Consider the following 18,893-nt stretch of genomic DNA (forward strand, 5'->3'; position numbering starts at 1 on the left):
TAACTCATGGCCTAATCATTTTTAGGACTTTAATCTTGGAAATCTTAAAAATCAGCAGTCAGAAAAGATTAACTTGGCCCATCATCACCCCACTGTACTGGAAAAACACTCAGTTCTTCTCTCATGTTTGTGTCTGGAGGCTGCTCCTTTGTAGATAAGCAAAGAACAAATCCTCCATTCAGCTGTTGGTTTGCAAACTCATATTTTCCATGAAAGTTGAGGTATTCATCATCTTACATAGAAATTTGATCTCAAATTCTGGTTGGCCAAAGCCGAGATTGTAGATTTCTATTTTTATGAGTGCAGTGATATGTAAGAAAGGCATTTAAATATTATATAGGTAAAATATGTTACTATTTTAATTGACTTAAAATCCTAGGGCCTTAGGATATTTGTAGGTACCTTAGAGAATGCATGTACTCTGCTTAGAATTATTTTCCATGATCCCAGTCATAAACTCTTTGTCTATATGCTTTTGAAAACTTGCATATCTTTGGGATTTGCATGGCAACTATGTGTTTGGGTTTTATGTAATCTGTTTAGAATTATGTTTAACAACAACAGTAAACATAAACTGAGAAGTGAAGAACTTGCCCTAGCGGAGAGTATTATAAGAATGTGGGTTATTTAACCTTGTAAAACAAAGCTTGAGAGGGAGTATGATTATCTTCAGGAATGCATTTGAATTGCTTTGTAATGGAGTAAAGATTTAACTCAATGTAATTTTGGTGAAAGATCAAAAGGATATAAATTGTTCCACTTGTGATTTATAAACCATTAGATAAAGTGAAGCACTTTCTACATAAAATATTAGGAGTTGAAGAGCAGTATATATTTTCTGACAAAGTTTGATAAATTTATGTTACTGTGTGATATAGTAAGATTAATCCTGGTTCGGGTTTCTTGTTGTCCTCAAACAGATGTCTTGAGCACAGTTGTTATGTTTCTTGCATAGTATTTATACTGGTTTGGAATATTTTTATTCTTTAGTTTATAATGTACAATTGAATTATATTGTGTTAATTTGAGTTAATGCTTCAATCTGATTGTTTGTGGAAACACTTTTGGAACTTCTCTCCAGCTGATGCATCATTTCTTCTAAGAGGTACAAAAGAAATGCATTTTCATATAATTTTCTTTTAAAGTATCAAGGAGTGGACAGAGATTTTGGGGAATGTTGTTGGTTGAGAGAACCTGTGCAGCTTGGATAATTCCTGTCTTGTGCCTGCGTGCTTTGCTCACCAAGGAAGCTTAAACGATTTCTTGATGTGAACAGTGGTGTTCTCAGAGTTGAAGGGACTTTTGGATTAGTTGTTATTGATTTTGTGAGACTTCTCCAGTTAATTTGAAAATTTTCAGTTATCAGATTCCCTGCCAATGTACTGACATAGGATTTTGGGCAGGTTCTGTATCTGTCCTTTCGTTTAACTGTGATATCTTCGTGAAGGTGGTTTGGTTCTTTTCTTCTGTCGCCAGGTCATTTGTTCTCTGTATTAATGTCTTTAAGCCTGCTGGGGGTGCACATATTTTTCATGGATTTTGACATGGCAAGTGTGGAACTGTTATTTCTTATTCAGAACAAAACACCTATATATGGCTCCATGTGGTGTGGGTGATCGAACAGTGTAATGGAAGTTATGGAAATTATACTAGTTTAAGTAGCCACCTCATGACATTTATTGGATGTAAAAATTTTATATCTCAGACAGTACTACTTAAGTTATATATACAGGCAATTTTGTGTCAGCAATCCGTAATACATGTTTCCTTTTACATGAGAGATGAGATTTCACTCACAACAATTCATAGGTGAAATACCTTTTAGCCAAAACATACTAATTGCTTTAAGTATGAAATATATTACATTTTGATACACTCTTGTCCCTGTGGTTCATTATATTCAATTTGAATTTTATGAATTTCCTCCTTTTTTTACTGAGCTTGTAGCTATTCATACTACACTGTTAAAATTTGAAAGTCATTTTAGAGAAGGGAATATGTGTGAATTTGGAGCTGAGCAAACAGTTCCACTTAAAACGCATTGCCAAACTATGGTCAGGAAAACCAAACCAAGAAGACTGGATAGCATATGGACTTTATGGAGAGGCAGAATTGTAAATTTTCTGTTGGAATCTGCTGTACAAATATTTTGATCTTGCTTGACTATGGGAAAAAAAAATGATGGAATGTAGTAACTTACTCATTGGCAATTCATTTCAGAAATTAAATTCTGCCATAATTCATAGAATCATAGAATGACATAGGCTGGAAGGGACCTTAGAGATCATCTAATCCAACCTCCCTGTCATGGGCAGGGATGCCTCTCAACTAGACCAGGCTACTCAAGGCTCCGTCCAACCTGGCCTTGAACACCTCAGGGAGGGGGCATCCACAACTTCTCTGGGCAATTTATTCCAAAGTCTTACCACCCTCGTACTGAAGAATTTCTTCCTAAGATCTAATCTAAATCTGTTCTCCTTCAACTTAAACCCGTTTCCCTTTGTCCTATCAGTGGGCACTCTTGTAAAATTGCTGCTGTAAAATTGGGTGAGGTTTGTTTGGATATTTTTTTTTAAATATAATGACTTCTGATCTTCATGACCTCTTGTACTCTGGATGTTGGATCTCTTTTCCTTTATTTGCTGATTTTTGCATGTAGCTAGTGACAAGTGATACACTTGGACTTTTTTTTATTATTAATTTGCGATTATTGATATTTTAGTGCATAAGAAGCATACAGAAGTATCTCCAAATACTATCAATATAGCAATATTTCATAAAACAATATGTCAAAAGTATAATCAGAGTGCTTCAGAACCATTCTGCTCTGTGCTGTAGCAACTGGAGTACTGAGAAGTCTTCCTGGAATGTTTCCTGGAATATTCAATTTGCATATGAGATTTTAAAATGGAAGTTCTGTCTTCTCTAGTTTAAAAGTAAGGAAGAACCTAAGACTGGTTTTGTTTGACTGGTTGATTTCGATATGAATTTAAATCAGTGTTTGAGTAAGATGACTTCCTCTTCTTTATACAGTATTGGATATTCTGTATTAGAATTACAGAATCATAGAATGGTTAGGGTTGGAAGAGACCTTAAAGATCATCTAGTTCCAGCCCCCCGCCATGGGCACGGACAACTTTCACTAGACCAGGTTGGTCAAAGTTCCGTCCAACTTGGCCTGGAACACTTCCTGGGATGGAGCATCCACAACTTCTCTGGGCAATCTGTTCCAGTGCCTCACCACTCCCAGAGTGAAAAATTTCTACCTAATATCTGATCCAAATCTACCCTCTTTCAGCTTAAACCCATTTCCTCTTGTCCTATCACTCCACGCTCTTGTCAAAAAGACCCTCTCCAGCTTTCTTGTAGGCCCCCTTTAGGTACAGGAAGGCAGCTGGAAGGTCTCTGCAAAGCCTTCCCTTCAGCAGACTGAACAACCTCAACTCTCTCAGCCTGTCTTCATAGCAGAGGTGTTCCAGCCCTCGGATCATCTTTGTGGCCCTCCTCTGGACTCGCTCCAGCAGCTCCATGTCCTTCTTATGTTGGAGACCCCAGAGCTGAACACAGTATTCCAGGTGGGGTCTCACGAGAGCAGAGCAGAGGGACAGAATCACCTCTCTTGACCTGCTGGCCACGCTTGTTTGGATGCAGCCCAGGATATGGTTAGTACCTTAACTACTTCTATTTCACATGCATGTAATTTTGAAGCATTTTGAAGCAGATCAGAAGAAAAAGGTACTACAAAAATAAGATGTTTCTTTATAGAGTTGAACATCTTTTAGGTTCTGTGGCAATGCTTGCTTTGTGTTTAAGGCTATGTCCTTAGCCTTGTCTTATAAACTTGTAGATGTATGTGTAGAGAGTGAGTTTCGTTAGGAAGAATATCTAACATGCAAATATGTTTCCTGTTCCAAGATTTAGGGATGGGGATTAGTTGTGGGTGGTGGGGTTTTTTTTGGTTTTGTTTGAGATCAAGAACATAAGGCTACCTACAATATCAGCTAAGATGTGATCCTTTAATGTACTTTTTTTACCATATTAATTTATATATTTTCATAGCCGTGTAAATGAAGATGTAAATCTTCTCTTCAGCTTAGTAAGCACGGCTTCTCTGACATAGTTCTTTAGAACCACATATTTTATGATTAGCAATTAAGGTTGCTAATGATTTGCGTAAGAGATCCATACCAGATGAAACAGGACTTTAATTGCTGTTTTAGTGTTTTTAATATGCTGAGTCCAGGAATCTTTTTCAGTAGTCATGAAAAGAAAAACATGAAAGGGAAATGATAAGACCAACTTTTCATAAGCTTTCATTTCGAGAATGTTAAGGTGTGTTTCTATGAAGTTCTTATTAGGAATATGAAATTAATTATAAGAATAGCATAATTCTGTATGTTTTCAGAAGATTAAAGGGAGATGGTTCAGTTGAAGTGAAGAATAAAAAAATGAATATTTGAACAAAGAATATATGTAATATATATTTCAATCAAAGAATAAATATTTGTTGAGAATCACTATGAACTTGAGTTGCTGAATGTAAGCTGATAACATGAGAAATTAACCTTTAACCTGTTTACATATTTTTTAAAAAAATGGAACAAGTCTCATTAGAACTCTAAATAATGTTCTTTTCCGTAGTTAGTTTCATACTATTCTGAGTTCTGTGTGCTGTGGTCTATTGATTAAGATGTAATGGTGGATGAAAGAAAGGTCAAAATTAAGATAAATAAGAATTCTTGTTTAATAGACAATTTTCAAGAAATTCTAGATGCATAATTAAGGTAAGGAGCAATAAAGAAATGTACAGGAAAAAAAATGAATTTATCACTCAATTTACAAAGTTGAATGTTCACTATTTCGGCAAACATTTTTGGTTGGTTGGTTGTTTTTTTTCCTCTAAACTGTCATGGGACAGGATGTGAACTTTCACATTCAAGCTGGGAGTTCTTGAGTGACACTGATTTATGACTTGCCAAGAACACGTCTCTCCAAAATCCTGCAGAGCGTGTCCAGTGCAGGCTTAAATGCTCCTACCACTTAGCATAGATAAAACAGTGTTTTCCCATCTCCTGCCTATCAAAGTTTAGGTTCATCTATAAGCTTTGAAATTATGAGGACAAGGAGGGCATTATCCAAACCGGACTGCTTTGTTGTTATGGTTTAGCCCAGCTGGCAGTAAACTTCACACAGCCGCCCTCACCCTCCCCCACCCCTAGGGGATGGGGAAGAGAATTAAAGGGGAAAAGGGAAAAAGGCCCGTGGGTTGAGATAGGAGCAATTTAATACTACTACTACTAATAATATATGAATATATACGTGTGTGATGATAATAATATATGCAAACAAGCGATGCACAGTGTAATTGCTCACCACCCAGTGAGACCAAGGCCCGTCCTGTCCCAGACTAATGATCCCAAAACAGATAAGTCCCAACACGTGTCTCTCGGATGAGAGAGGCACCCAGAGAGGAAGGGCGGGGGGGCGGAGTGTGGGCAGGAGGGGGAAGAGAGAGATTGAGAGAGCGCACTCTGAGAGTGAGAGCCCCGTAAGAGCAAAGGCCCTTCTTTCTGGTCAGCCCTCATCTTTATACTGGGCATGACGCTGCATGATATGGAATACTCCCTTGGGCAATTTGACCCTCAATACTAGGTCTAAGTACAAATGATAAGGGGAGTCAGGGACCCTTTCTCTGGCCATGCTCCCACCCAGCCTGTTGCACATTGGGAAGAACGTGGGAAGCTGACAGGTCCTTGAGGTCTCAGTGCCAGCTATAAACATCAGTGCGCTGTCAACATTCTTCTCATAGCGAATGTCTCACTAAAACCAAAACACAGAGCTCTTCTAGCTGCTAAAAAGAACAACTATCTCAATCCCATCTGAAACCATGACATTTGTGGTATCTCAGCCGTTGCTGCCTCCACTGCATGCACACAGTGGCATGTGGCTTACCGTGCTTGGGAAGCAGTGCTGGAGGTCAGCTGTACCACTGAAGGATCCAGGTCTACTTAAGCCTCTTAAACTGTATCTGCAGCAAATATTTCTTATGCAGTAGATGACCTATTCCTACTATCTCTTTAATATTAGATTTTAAATTGTAGTTTTCTCAATTACAGCTGTGCCCAATAGGAAAGAAATGTTCTCTCTGACTCTGAGACATAGGTAATTAATAAGATGCACAGCACTCCAGAAATACAGCTCATTATTTGCAACTCCATGTAGCAGGTTACGACAGCTGGAGAAATAAGAAGTGGCAGCAGCATAGGGAATATTGCTGAGTGCGTTGAAACAGTACTCAAGAAAGAAAAGAGAACTTGTCTCAGAGCTAGAGCCCTACTTAGTTGACGCATTACGTATCAACAGCGAGGGGTAGAGAGAAGGGAAAAGTAGCTCTGAGGCATCTGAACGAGGTCAGCCGGGCTCTGCAGTGTGTGCTGGACCTGTACTTTGATGTTACCAGCCAGTACGTTTGTTACTGCTTTGATAGCAGGCTGAAGGGGAAGGATTTGGACTGAGCTTGGCTGAGTCCCAGAGCAGCGGGTATCCTTCATCCTAAGTATCTGGGAAGAGGATTAGAGGTTAGCATTGCACAGCACGTTACCAACCTGGCCACTGCAGCTCTTACAAGGTCTCAGCCAGGCAGCAGGTCTGGCACATCTGTCTGTCTGCTTCGCTGTTCAATGCAGGGGACAGACCGAGGCCACAGGCAGGATGCCTGCTTGGTACTAGCTGTCCATGCCACCCTTTCCTTCACACTCGACAATCCTGAATATGAGCAAGTGAAAAAGAGCATTGTAAAGGAGATAGGAATTAAATCATTCCTGTATTAAGTATTTCTTTTGACTGTATAGTGGTTACAGGTGGTTAGAAAAAAAAATTTTGAATCCTTGTCCAGTTCTGCCTATATTTGGCACCGCATTATACAATTTCCCATAAAATCGTAAAAACATTTAGAATTGCATATGCATATGGTTTATTTCTGGTTTATATTGTCTGAAAAGATAAATGGACATTTTTTCTGGCAATAATTGCTTTCCTCCTTAGCTTGTCTCAATAATTTCTCTAAATAAATTTTAGTAGTATTCACTTCATTAGTTCTTTAAGAGTAAGTGCTATGTTCTAAAATTTCAAACGCAACTTTTGGAAGTACAAATAACTCTCATAAAGAAGCCGTTTAATCAAATTGCCAGCATAAATTTTGCAGTGTTTTCTATGTGTGCATAATGTGTAACTGATACAGCTCTTGTTCAAAATATAGCTGTTAGCAATTCCTTATTAAATAATGAAAGATTATGTATAAAGTTAATTTAGCTTTCATTTAGTTATATGCAGTCCTAAAGTATAATATCAAAAAGTTCATGATCATAAAATATAGTAAGATTGCAGGTTCTGCCTGTCAGTACAAAATAGAGCTGTGGTAGACCAGAAATACTCAGACCGTAATTACATTGCAGTTAGCAGCAGGAAGGATTAACAGCTCTCATAGAAAAATACTGTATTTTAGGACTGCCTTTATTTGTTAAATTAATAGACCAGTTCTCAATTTTGACATTAAAAACTAACTCTATTAATTCCCTCAGTATGTTCAAGTTTGATTTTAACTTTAGTTATTCCATTTTTATATTAGCTAGAAATAAAAGCACTATTCTATTACTGGTTTTTATGTTCCATTAAGTTTCTTGGGTTTAAAAAAACCTGCCGTTCAACTTTGTCAATAATTCACACAGACAAAAAACTCTGAACAGAATTTTGAAAGTAAATAAATTACTTTGATTATCACAGAAGATACCTTTATGCTTTACCCATTAGAATAACATTTTCATGTTTTATTAACTATCAACATGTCATTTCTTCTGTAATTGGTTTTGATGTTCCTTGAAGATCCACATGTGGAATCAGAGTGGGGGATAACAATAAATAGTGTAACAACTACAGATATCTGTTACCAAATAACCAGTGTTATTGCCAAATTTTATGCTAAAACCTTTATGGATTAAAGGGATTATAGTGGGCTTCATACTATAAGGGGATTTGCTAATGAACCACATTTCAAAACATGATAAAATTTACTTTCTTTTGTGAGTTTTTTTAAGATTGTTTTAATGGGCTGAGATTTCATTGGGTTACAATCTCAGTGAAGAAAGAGAGGCTGATGACTTTGATTACTAAAAATGTGTTTTGTGAAGTTTTGCTAGTATTCAGTCTTGATTTAGTTTACAAGGAACAGATGACCATTTTGATTTTAGAGGAAACTGAGGAATAAGGGCTTTAGAAATCATCTTCTTTTTGAAATATCTGTCTTGTAGGCTGGTATTTTCTTTTAGATATATGTATTGGATCTTGTATCATTAATTTTTTTTCTTCCCTTAGGAACAGTTTTGGGTCTGACAACAGCCCTTGCTTAACAGGCAGTATTACTCCCAGATCTTATTACTGTGGTGCTTAAAACATAGACCTCGTACTTTTCGTACTTCTAAAAGTACTTCTGTATCACAGCACTTGCAACAAGTTTACCACTGTCTTGTCTTGGTTACATCATGAATAGGATAGTTCTTGAATACATGTTAATTTATCTAAGGGAAAAAAACATTTTGAAAGTACATGTACTTTTAAACATACTTTATACATTGTAACGTAGTTGAGCATGATATGTAAAGTATTTTAGCATATCTTACAAAATCATCTCTGTAGAGTATCATGTAAATTCAAATGCAGTTAAAGTAGTGGATATACAATGAGTGAAATTGTATAAAAGAGGTTTTTTCTTTGGTGACAAAGATGTTGAATTTCAAATATGCTGAAGAATTATTTCAGAATTATGGTCTAAATACATGAACTTAAACCAGAAATCTCTTACAAAGGATATTAAATACTTTACTTCATGCTTTACTTCATGCTTAGATCTTTTGCCGTACTAAGAAATCAGTTTGGTATATAGATTTTTATTTTATTCATAGTATGACCCAGTAACATTGCTACACTAGCCCCCTATATCCTTTCATTCAAAATAAAAAAGGCATCTTTCTACTTGTTAGGAAGCATACCTTTGTTGTTTCCTGAAATGGACCACAGGAGTAAGTATGTTTAGCAAGTTTTTTTGTTTAGCAGGGTGTTTTTGTGCTTTTGGATTTCTTTTCTAATTAAGCTCACATCCTTCAAAAAAATAGAATACCGTAAAATTTCAGTGGGGAAGGGAGGTCCATAGTGCAACCCGCTGCTGAGAGCCAGACTGGCATCAGAGCTGGAGCAGCTCATTCAGGGGCTTATCGAGGCGAGTTGTGAAAATCCCAGTGTTTGGATTCTGCAGTCTCCCTGGCAAGCTGGTAATTGCAAAGGTGTTTTTTTTCTTCTGACAATTTAGCTTCAACTTGCTGCTATTGCCTCTTGGCCCCTCTTTCTTCTTTATGTATGTAGTGGAAAACTACTCTTAGATCTTACCTTAGCCTTGTCTTCTCCCAGCTAAAAAGACCCATAGTTTTCTCACACTCTACTGGTACAAGATCTGTTGCAGCCCCCGAACTGCGTGAGAGGCCCCAGCAGAGGCTCTTCACTTTTTCATCTACTTGGTAGAAGGGAGGAGCAAATCTAAGTAGTACCTTGATCCTCCTCTGCTATGGGTAGTACCTCTTTCCCCCAGCTCTTGCTCCCATGAATGGAGACTTGTGATTTCTCCGAGCAGATTTGGTCAGTCAAGACTGGGGCAAGAAAAGTTATTGCTCTTGTTTCACTCCTTAAAAGGCTAAGATTTTTTTACTACTTTGAAAATACTCTTATTTTTCTTATATTTTAAACAGAGGTGAACGTTAACAGGGATTAATTTGGGGGGAGTTGTGGTTGGGGTTTTTTGGGTTGGGTTTTTTGTTTTGGTTTGGTTTTTTTTTGTTTAACAGACTTATTGCATAGATGAGGAATTAACTGCTGGTTGTACATACCTCAAGTACCTGTGACTCTTCCCAGTCAGGAGGAAACCTGCCACTGCCTGAATGGCAGGGTGGAAGGGAGGTGGGAAATGCCTTTCCAGAGTAGGGCAGACACTCCGTACAGACCGAACAGAAGTTGTGCTGTCAGGCTAGGCCATGCACTGGGTCTTTGTTCAAGAGATGAATATGGCCATTCAGCACAGTAAGAGCCCAATGAAACCGAGACTTTCTATTTGCCAGATGCAAAGGGTGTAATTTTGAGTATATTTGTGGTAGATGCAGCCAGATTAAGAACAAATATTGGATGGGATTTTGGAAACCCCAAATCTGATGATGATCTACAGGCTGCCCTGATTCCTCAGCCAGGTGGCATCACAATGTCATTTAAAATAACGAGAAAATAAATTCTTGCACGAATATTTTACAAATTTTGCTTTCAGACGTAGTTTTCTGAAATATACCAAGCAGTTTATCAACAATGATTTTTTTTATGGTAGATTATAATTCAAGTTTGTGATTGATCATATTTCAAAGTGTGTCTCATTTTAATATCTTGGTGTGGATAGGAGAATGAGTTTAAGCAGTCAACTAGTGTAGATGCCTTATTTTCACTAGTGATTCCTGCTTTATCTGTTGGAGAAAAAATATGAATAACAATTAAAAATAAATGAATACTCTTGAGTCACTTGTAGTCATCTTTTCTGTTTTGTAAGTGTAAAATGCTAAATTGAGCAGTTTTAGATAAACTTATGATGTGGTCTTGTAAATATTAAATAGCATATGTTTGTACCTTCAACTCCAAAGACTCTTTTTTTGGGGGTTTGTTTTAGGTATTTTTTGTTGTTGTTGTTTTGTTTCCAAAGAACGCTCCAAATTCAGACAGCAATAACTGCAGCATGATTTTTCTTCAGCAGTTAAAATTTTTTTTAGTAGCATTTTTACCAAGTTCTACTTTGTTTTTAAAAAGATCTAGGTTTTATTTCTATCTGAGCCGTGTGATTCTATGAGCTGATTTTGAAGCTCTTCAATAGATCACAGGAACATAAGCCTTATCTTTAGAAAATCACTCAAGTACTATGTCTTTGGCCAGCTACTTCACTTGGATTTATAACACAGATTCACTAGTTAGTATCAGTCTTAGACTTTGAGCAGTTAAGAAATTAGTCTTTTCCCTTGGTGACAGTGGCAAAATACCCACTGAAGCAGGAATGAACTTGGATGGTCAATGGATTACTCTGGCATTTATTTCTATATTTGATTCTGATGAAAGTTATTAATAAGTTTGCAGTTAATAATAGATGTGTTAAATTAGTTCTTCACCAATAGTCCTAGTTCAGATTTGAGCTGCACATTAGATTTCAGGTAGTATGGGTATTAAAGATGTAGTTTTTTCATGTTCAACAAAGAGCTTAAGGTTGAAAGGTTTGCGTTTTTCAGCCTTAAGCTTGGAGCACCTGCTTTCTCCTGCTGTTGTGCTGTATCTCTCCTGGGACAAAAATCATGTGTTTGTCTGGTTCTCCATAAGTCATTTTGAAGAAACCTCTAAACCTGTAAATTTTGTTTTGGAAAATGTGGTTTGTTCTGTAATATAATGTGCTTTGGAAAGATAATTGTAACAAAATTAATGAGTGTGCTATTTTACTTCTTTTTTTAATTATTGAGCAGTGACATGTTTGTGAAAGTGACTGCTGTGCAGAAGGTTTTAGGAAAATAAACTCTATTTTTGTAATCATTTTCTGATATTCATATCCAGTATGATCACCCTACCATCAAAACTGAATATATAAGCAGAATTCATTAATCTACAACAATTATCTGTGTTTCACAAACGTGTAGCAACATTTTCTAGTTTGAAAAACATGTACAGTTGCCACAGAAACAAACAGTGGAGTGGACTAAATGTGTGACCAGTGTAGACACCTCCTTTCTAATCTCATGCTGAAACAGTTGAGCTTTCGTTTGCTAACTGTTGAATTGCTTAATAGTATCTTCTGTACAGGCAGGTGTTGATTACAACAGGTGATGTTCTACAAAGTACAAGTGCTGAGGTGAGGTCTGCTAGAAGGCTCACGGTTCTTCAGTGGCTGGAGGACTGGTTTAGGCCAAGTTTATTTGAACAGTAGCCAAAAGGAAGGCCAAAACACTGCTCAAGCGATGTGAATCATTTGTGCTAGTTTGCACCAGAAGTCTGACCCAGCAAAGTCTTGGCACTGCAAGCACTAAAAGAGCTAATTTCACAAAACTCACTGAATTAACTGCTATGTCTTAGAGCTAGTTGAAGTTACTTTTATAAAAGGAAAAGAAAAAAAAAAAAAAAATGCATGGAGGGTAGGCATTTATCATCCCTCCACACAACCTTCCTACTCTGCACTGCTAATTTATTAATTACAGTTATCAGCATAACTGTCAAACAAGTAGATAGAAATAAAAAAAAAAAGTGGGACTTTGGCAGTTGTATAACACTTCATTAAAAATGTGCGCTCTCAAGTGTAATAGAGACATTCTCATGCTAACTCTGTTGTATTACTATTTATTATTCATAATTTAGTATTGCTCAACTTCTATGCTTTCTCGTTTCGTATTACAAGAACCAGTATTGCAAGACCATGAAATAGATGAAGCCAAAATAATTCTCTCACATACAAAAAAACCTATCATTTCATGTTCGTTTCTGTTCCTTGCTGTTTCCTGAAATCACAGAATCCTTGCTAAGGGCTCCTACAGCCATCTTCCATGAAAGCAGGTGCAGAGGAGGGAGAAGGTGAGACAAGGAAAATAAGATCTTTAAGAAGAATTTTACTGTGTACTTACACATGATATTGCAGGATTCTGATTTATAGCAGCATAATGGTTGTGATTTTAATTGCATTCCTGCTTACTTATTCCCACTCCTTAGAATAAATTGCAACAAACGTGTTCATGCAAAAATATACATATGCACATGCTCACAGATATATGCACATATACAAATATGTATAAATTGTCTGCCTTTTTTCTGAAAAAAATAGAGCACCTGGAAGATACAAGCAGGCTTAACAACTACATTCATTCTTAAGATTGCCGTATCACTCTCATCATAAATTCCACATTCAGTTTACTGTGATGTAACTCATCCAAAAACTTGCCTCTTACTGCTTTTGTCACAGCTTGAATTTTAAGGAAAGCTTATGTCAAAGCAATTAAAAGCATGAGACAGGATCTCCAGGTGATCTTTTATTTGGAAATTTTAAAACATGAACTTCATGTTTTGCCTAGGGTGGCTTTTGGGTCACTGTTTATTTATAAAAACTAACTTCCCAAGTTTGGTCATATTATGAGCCTTATAGAATCCTCATTTGCATTATCTCAGGACAGAATTTGTAGCAGTTGATCTTCCAAAGAGTCTTCTCACAGCTAACTAGTTTCTGCCTATAGATGAGGATTGGCAGCCCTGTGCTGCTGCGGGTCATGGTGCATTTAGGTGCCGTCATCAGAACTGAACATACAGGTGCTGTCCCAGTGACCTCCTTAGTACTTTCATTCTTGAGCTTAGGCTGCTTGGAAATGAATTGTGCCTAAACCTAATACAAGAGAGAGGAAGCACTGACCTTGTAGAAATATATTTTGGGACAAGAAACCAGAAAAGAGTGGGAAATGAGGGTTAAAAACCGAGATGGGAATTAACTGCAACTGAAATAATAATTTATTTTATAATTTTTTCGTGTATAAATAGAAAAGTAACTTATCTTTGCATTAGTGTCAGAGACTTCTCCCCAGAATATCAAGGAAGAGGAAAACATCTGAAGTGACTGGGAAGTTTTTGTCAAAAGTCTCACGCTTTGCAATCAACCATAATTTTGAGAATGTATCCAATGGTGTAACTCCACGCCTGAGAGCACAACAATACTTTGGATGGGCACCAACACAGATAGATATAATGCCCTTTTGACCATTCAGTGATGGCATAGGAAGTGAACATTTTTCAAGTAACCCTTCTGAAGGATCCTTTAAAGTGCAATCAGTGGGATTTGATCCTGTGCATCACAGTTCAGCATAGAGCTACAATCCTGGAGTTTTGACCAACAAGAGATTGGGCATATTTACTGATACCATGTTGCTACAGTAAAACATATGTCCTACAAAAACAGGCATCCACATTTTAGGACCTTTTCAAGTTAAATTCAAATTCACTTTTGAAAGTACTTTTATTGATTAATTTTGTCTGTATTCCTATGTAATCAATATTGAAAGAAATTGAACTGGTTTTTGCTGTGCTATATACAAGGCATACTAGAAAGCAGCAGCACAAGTAGTCAGATATTCTTCATGTTTGCATGTGAAAAGACTAATTAGGTAAGAGAATTTTAGCACTTCTGCAAGGTAGTCAGCGACTTTGCTTTATCTGTAACTGTCTGTCTCTCGCCCACCTGATAAAGTGGTTATAAAAACATTTAAGGTGTTGAAGATTAAATGAATATTTTATAACTCCTTGAAGAGGAAGTGTAGGTATCCCTCAATAGGGATATTGAAATGATCTGGGCAACAGATGTTACCAACTGAAAGCGGATTGAAGATTTTAAATGTGGAAGATACACTTGGAATTTTTAAAGAACTATATGCAAAATCATATGTGAAAACTACTAAAGCTTAGTTGGAATTGGCAAGTGTGGAAGATGTATCTAGGTGCTAAAAAAAGTAGGAAATATGGCAAGCTAAAAGAAGACTGGGTCCTATGTTAAACCATTTTGGACTTGCAGAGCACAGAATTAAATTTCTAGTAGTTTCTAGTGACTCCAGTACTATTTACTTCCTAGAAGTCAAATGGAATGGTTCTGATACGTTGCATGTGAGTTCTTGTTTGTCTGAGTACAACAAGGAGTCTCCATCCATGATCGGGGGCACCAGTAGCGGTATAATCATACGAGGGCAAGTGTGAATACGTAGAATTTACTTGCCTTTTGTCTGGGCAGTAACGCATTCGTTCACTCTTAGTGTATGCAGAGCAAGTGAGTTACTTTATTTTTCTGAACACTGGAAAACAGCCGTAGTTCAGCTACAATTAAATAGCAAGTATTTCTATAAAAGTTACAGGGCAATCACTGAACCTGATGGGATCTCAGGTTTGTTTGGGATACTGAGGTGCTGCATGAGTGAGCATTTACAAATAATCATTGTGTAAGTAGTACGTTGCTGTTACATGGGTATTTGAAAAAAATACATTTATTTCTTTTTTATTCTCTCCATCTAGGAGTTGCTGATATTTTTACAAAATTTGCCTACAGTACACTGGGGAAATGAAGAAATTAGCGTACTCCTAGCAGAGGCCTACAGACTGAAGTTTGCATTTGCAGATGCCCCCAATCATTACAAGAAGTGAATATAAAGAGCCAGAAATCATTAAGACCAACGTGTTCTGCAGTATTATGGCGTCTGTTGTTCTGATTGTGCTTTCAGCTCATTGCTCTTTCATTTGAATTAAGATGACCATTAAAATTCTGTTAGAATTTGCAGAATGAGAACAGAATACCAAAGAAATGGACAAAGCAGGAATGAACTTAAAAGTGAACTTTTTTGCTCAACATGAAAAATGAGTTCAGAATTCTCACATAATTTTCTTCTTTTTTTTCCTTTCTCTAGTTAGGAGCATTGCAGTCTGTCTGATTTATGTCGAGCAATTTTTGTGTATACCTAAGACTTAAAAATACTTATGGAATGATTTTGTCGTTACATCAATGTCACCTGCCATGACCTCATCAGCCAGTTTTGGTCTGTAAGTTATTTCAGTGGAAAAAAAAGAACTTTTCATAGTCATAAAAACCATATGAGACAGCAAGAACCATATTTTGAGGTCTGGTTATAGCTCAGAAGACGCTGATATTCGCACACCATCTGTTGTTTTTCCATGGAATGAGGTTAGAATACTTCAATAATGTAAGAATATAGAAGGTTGCAATGGAAATTGGTGGCGTTTTCTAAATATGACTGTCTTGCAGGGTGCTGTAGGAGCTTTTTAGCCATAATAAAGGAGTTACCTAAAGCTGAAGACTCATCTATAACAGTAAAATAAATTCCTGTATACATATTTTGGAGTGTTTTTAAAACGTTGAATGAAATAAAAGATACGGTCTCGTCAAAATAATTAAAGCCTTTCTTTCAGCATGAAAGTTCACTTTTAAGAGACGTATTAAGAAGCTTGGTTTACAAAGCAAGATATATTTTTATCTCAGTTGTTGCCTTATTCTCCATTTCTAGCATGTTAGAAAAGGAAAACTAATATATCTTTGTTAAATAATTTAATACCTTTTTTCTAAGTATTCAGAGGAATCGAGAATATAGTTCCCAATAACAGTAACAGTAACTATATCCTCAGATCAGTCTTGCATCATTAGCAGAATAAAAATCTTCTATGAATTTATAGAATGAAATTAATGTTTCTTCATTTAATCATGGGACACTGAATAATTTCTTAAAACTTACATAATTTAAGTGCGCTATTTATTTTCAAGAAATCTTTTCAGGTAAGAATTCTGATGTTGCTCTATTGGATGTAAATAACTCATTAATTTGTGCCTACCCTACACATGGAGGTTATTAAAGGTGAGAGTTGCAATAAGCAATATACCGGAAGCTCAGAATTGTTATTCCTCAGTTCAGTTCTCAAGTTGCACAACGCTGCACAAAAAGTGTAGTGCACTTTTACGTTTGAGAAATGAAAGATCTTCAAGAGGTGTTCTCTTATGACTTGTTATTGGAAGATTATTTTCAAGTTCTTAAAAATACGTAGATAGATATTTTGAAGAAAGCTTTCTAGATGTGTTAGTTACAGTACTTGGTTTAGGGGCCTTAGTTCCTGACACTGACTTTATAATAATTAGGTGTTTCAGGGTAAATAGAATAAAATACGTTTTTACCAACATGTGTTTATGAGGTCCATATTTTAAAATTATATCAAATCTTTACTAGAAGAAAAAAAAAAATCATTCAGAAACAGGAGTGTTTGGTGACTAGGATGCATTTCTGTTCCACTGATGTCAGCTGGGGGTTTCAGTTGCAATGGATACAAGTTCAGGCCTCCTAGATTGCTGCGTTTGTGCCTGGAGTGTGTAGTGGATCTTTGTTTCTTAAATGTCCGTATACTGTTTTCTGTAACTTCAGTTCATGGTCTAATGTATCAAAATTTATCTTATGTTTACAAAGAATGTCGTATTGTGCCTAACAGACTATCTACCAATAACAGAATAAAAAAAACCTGAACTTTATGACCATTTGCTTTAAACTTAGTATCTACAATCATTTGTTAATAGAAATGCATATTATTGTAACGAGAGAAGACACACAGCATTAAATGTACAATGTTGTAAGGGTTTTCTGTAATTAATTTTTTTCTATAAGATGTTATTTAGTTAGTTACATGTAACATGGAAAGTTGACCCAAAGTCTGCTGTGTCAGATGCTCCTGCATAACATTTATGGGACTGGATATATAAAGTTTCCTTCATCAGGTCTACATAAGTTGTCTGCCATGTCTTCCAAATTCAACAGGTACCTCTTACTTTCCTTGGAAGAGAGTTTTACCATTAGAGGTCACATTTACTATTGTGTCTGTGTCAGAAGTTGAATATTGTACTTGAGCACATTGCTTTTTAAGGATAGTGGGAAGTTTCCTAATATAATAACAATGCTTATTTATGTAGATATAGACTTTTCTGGAAAATATGCTCTAGATATATAAATAAAATTTATATATCTATACAGATAGGAATAGTTTTCAGTAAATAGAAGGCCAACATTTATGTAAAATTTCAAATTTTCAATTCTTTAAGATTTACATAAAAGTTTTCATTTTATTAAAAAACTCCACACCTTACATTTAACAATTCTACATTTCAGGGAAAATGTCATTCCAAACAAATTATTACATAGAAAAGGAAATAATGCTATCATTATTACATCACATGACTTTTTTTTTTTTTCAAAATTCAAGATTCTGAATATTATCAAGATTCTTTTTAATATGTATTTTCTTATGAAGGAGGCATCTTGACACATCACTAGTGAAACCAGGCAGTAATTTCCTAGAACTTATGTGAAATATTGAAACCGTAGTGTCTAAAATGTGTGTTAAAGAATTTCTGTAATAAAATTTTAAACAAAATGTACAATATACAAAGATTTATGACTGCAGTATTTGAAAAATGTATATAATAAACAAATTAGTTGACTGTGTAAATACAGTACATGGAGTAGGATAGAAATGTAAGTTGCAATCTTATGTAATTCTGTAATATGTTATAAGAAATTAGTTTTGTTATTTTTTGGCTCAGTTCCTTATGGAAAGGCCCATGAATTTGTTTTTAACTTCAGAACTACAGGACACAAGTATCTGAAGTTCCATTGTATGCTTCTGACAAATATTAACACTGAGGGACTGGTTAAAACTGTAAAACTGATGAAAAATTAAAAAAAAAAATAAATGCATATTTATGCAGTGCTACATAGAGTGGAAAGCTTTTTTTATAGTTTTCATCAAGCATGTTGCATTCTACATCGAGGCATGTTTTGGTATGCTTGTATTTTAATGGTCTCAAAACCCTGTATCACAAAAAAAGTAGCAAAACCTCTCTTTTCAGTTACATTTCTGCAGCTCTCTACCCTTGTACCTTGTAGATTTTGCAGGTTAATAGGACAGACAACTGGTCTGGTATGTCTGCGTATACCGTATACGTACAAGGCACTGAGCATTTTCTGCAAAAAGCAGATGAAGATAAATTTGACATCACAACAGAATTAAACTGGGGGGCAGGTGGAGCAAATCAGAGCGAAGCAAACAAAGGAGGTACAGAATTCTCTGTGTCTCTGGAGGTGAGGAAGGGGAAGAAGCTTCAGCTCTGGGAGGGGAAACAGTAAAAGATAAGTGATGGGACCAGAAAGATCTGGAAACTTAAGAATTATTTAAGTAGGTTAACAAGCAAGGAGAGATGTCCTGTACATATG

General features: G+C 36.1%; 1 protein-coding gene across 4 annotated transcripts in view; it reads left to right on the forward strand.

Annotated features, from left to right (window-relative positions):
- The window catches only part of TBC1D22A (TBC1 domain family member 22A), a 186,786-nt gene extending 168,441 nt beyond the window's left edge, over positions 1 to 18,345 (forward strand). For all 4 annotated transcript variants that reach the window (XM_086610308.1, XM_086610309.1, XM_086610313.1 and 1 more), the window contains one exon: positions 15,148 to 18,345. In XM_086610308.1, coding sequence (XP_086466434.1) covers positions 15,148 to 15,276 — 129 coding nt within the window. In that variant the 3' untranslated portion in view covers positions 15,277 to 18,345. The remainder of the gene's footprint in view (positions 1 to 15,147) is intronic.
- The last annotated feature ends 548 nt before the right edge of the window (positions 18,346 to 18,893 follow it).

This window comes from Tauraco erythrolophus, chromosome 4 (genome assembly GCF_009769465.1).
Source record: "Tauraco erythrolophus isolate bTauEry1 chromosome 4, bTauEry1.pri, whole genome shotgun sequence".
Lineage (NCBI taxonomy): Eukaryota > Metazoa > Chordata > Aves > Musophagiformes > Musophagidae > Tauraco > Tauraco erythrolophus.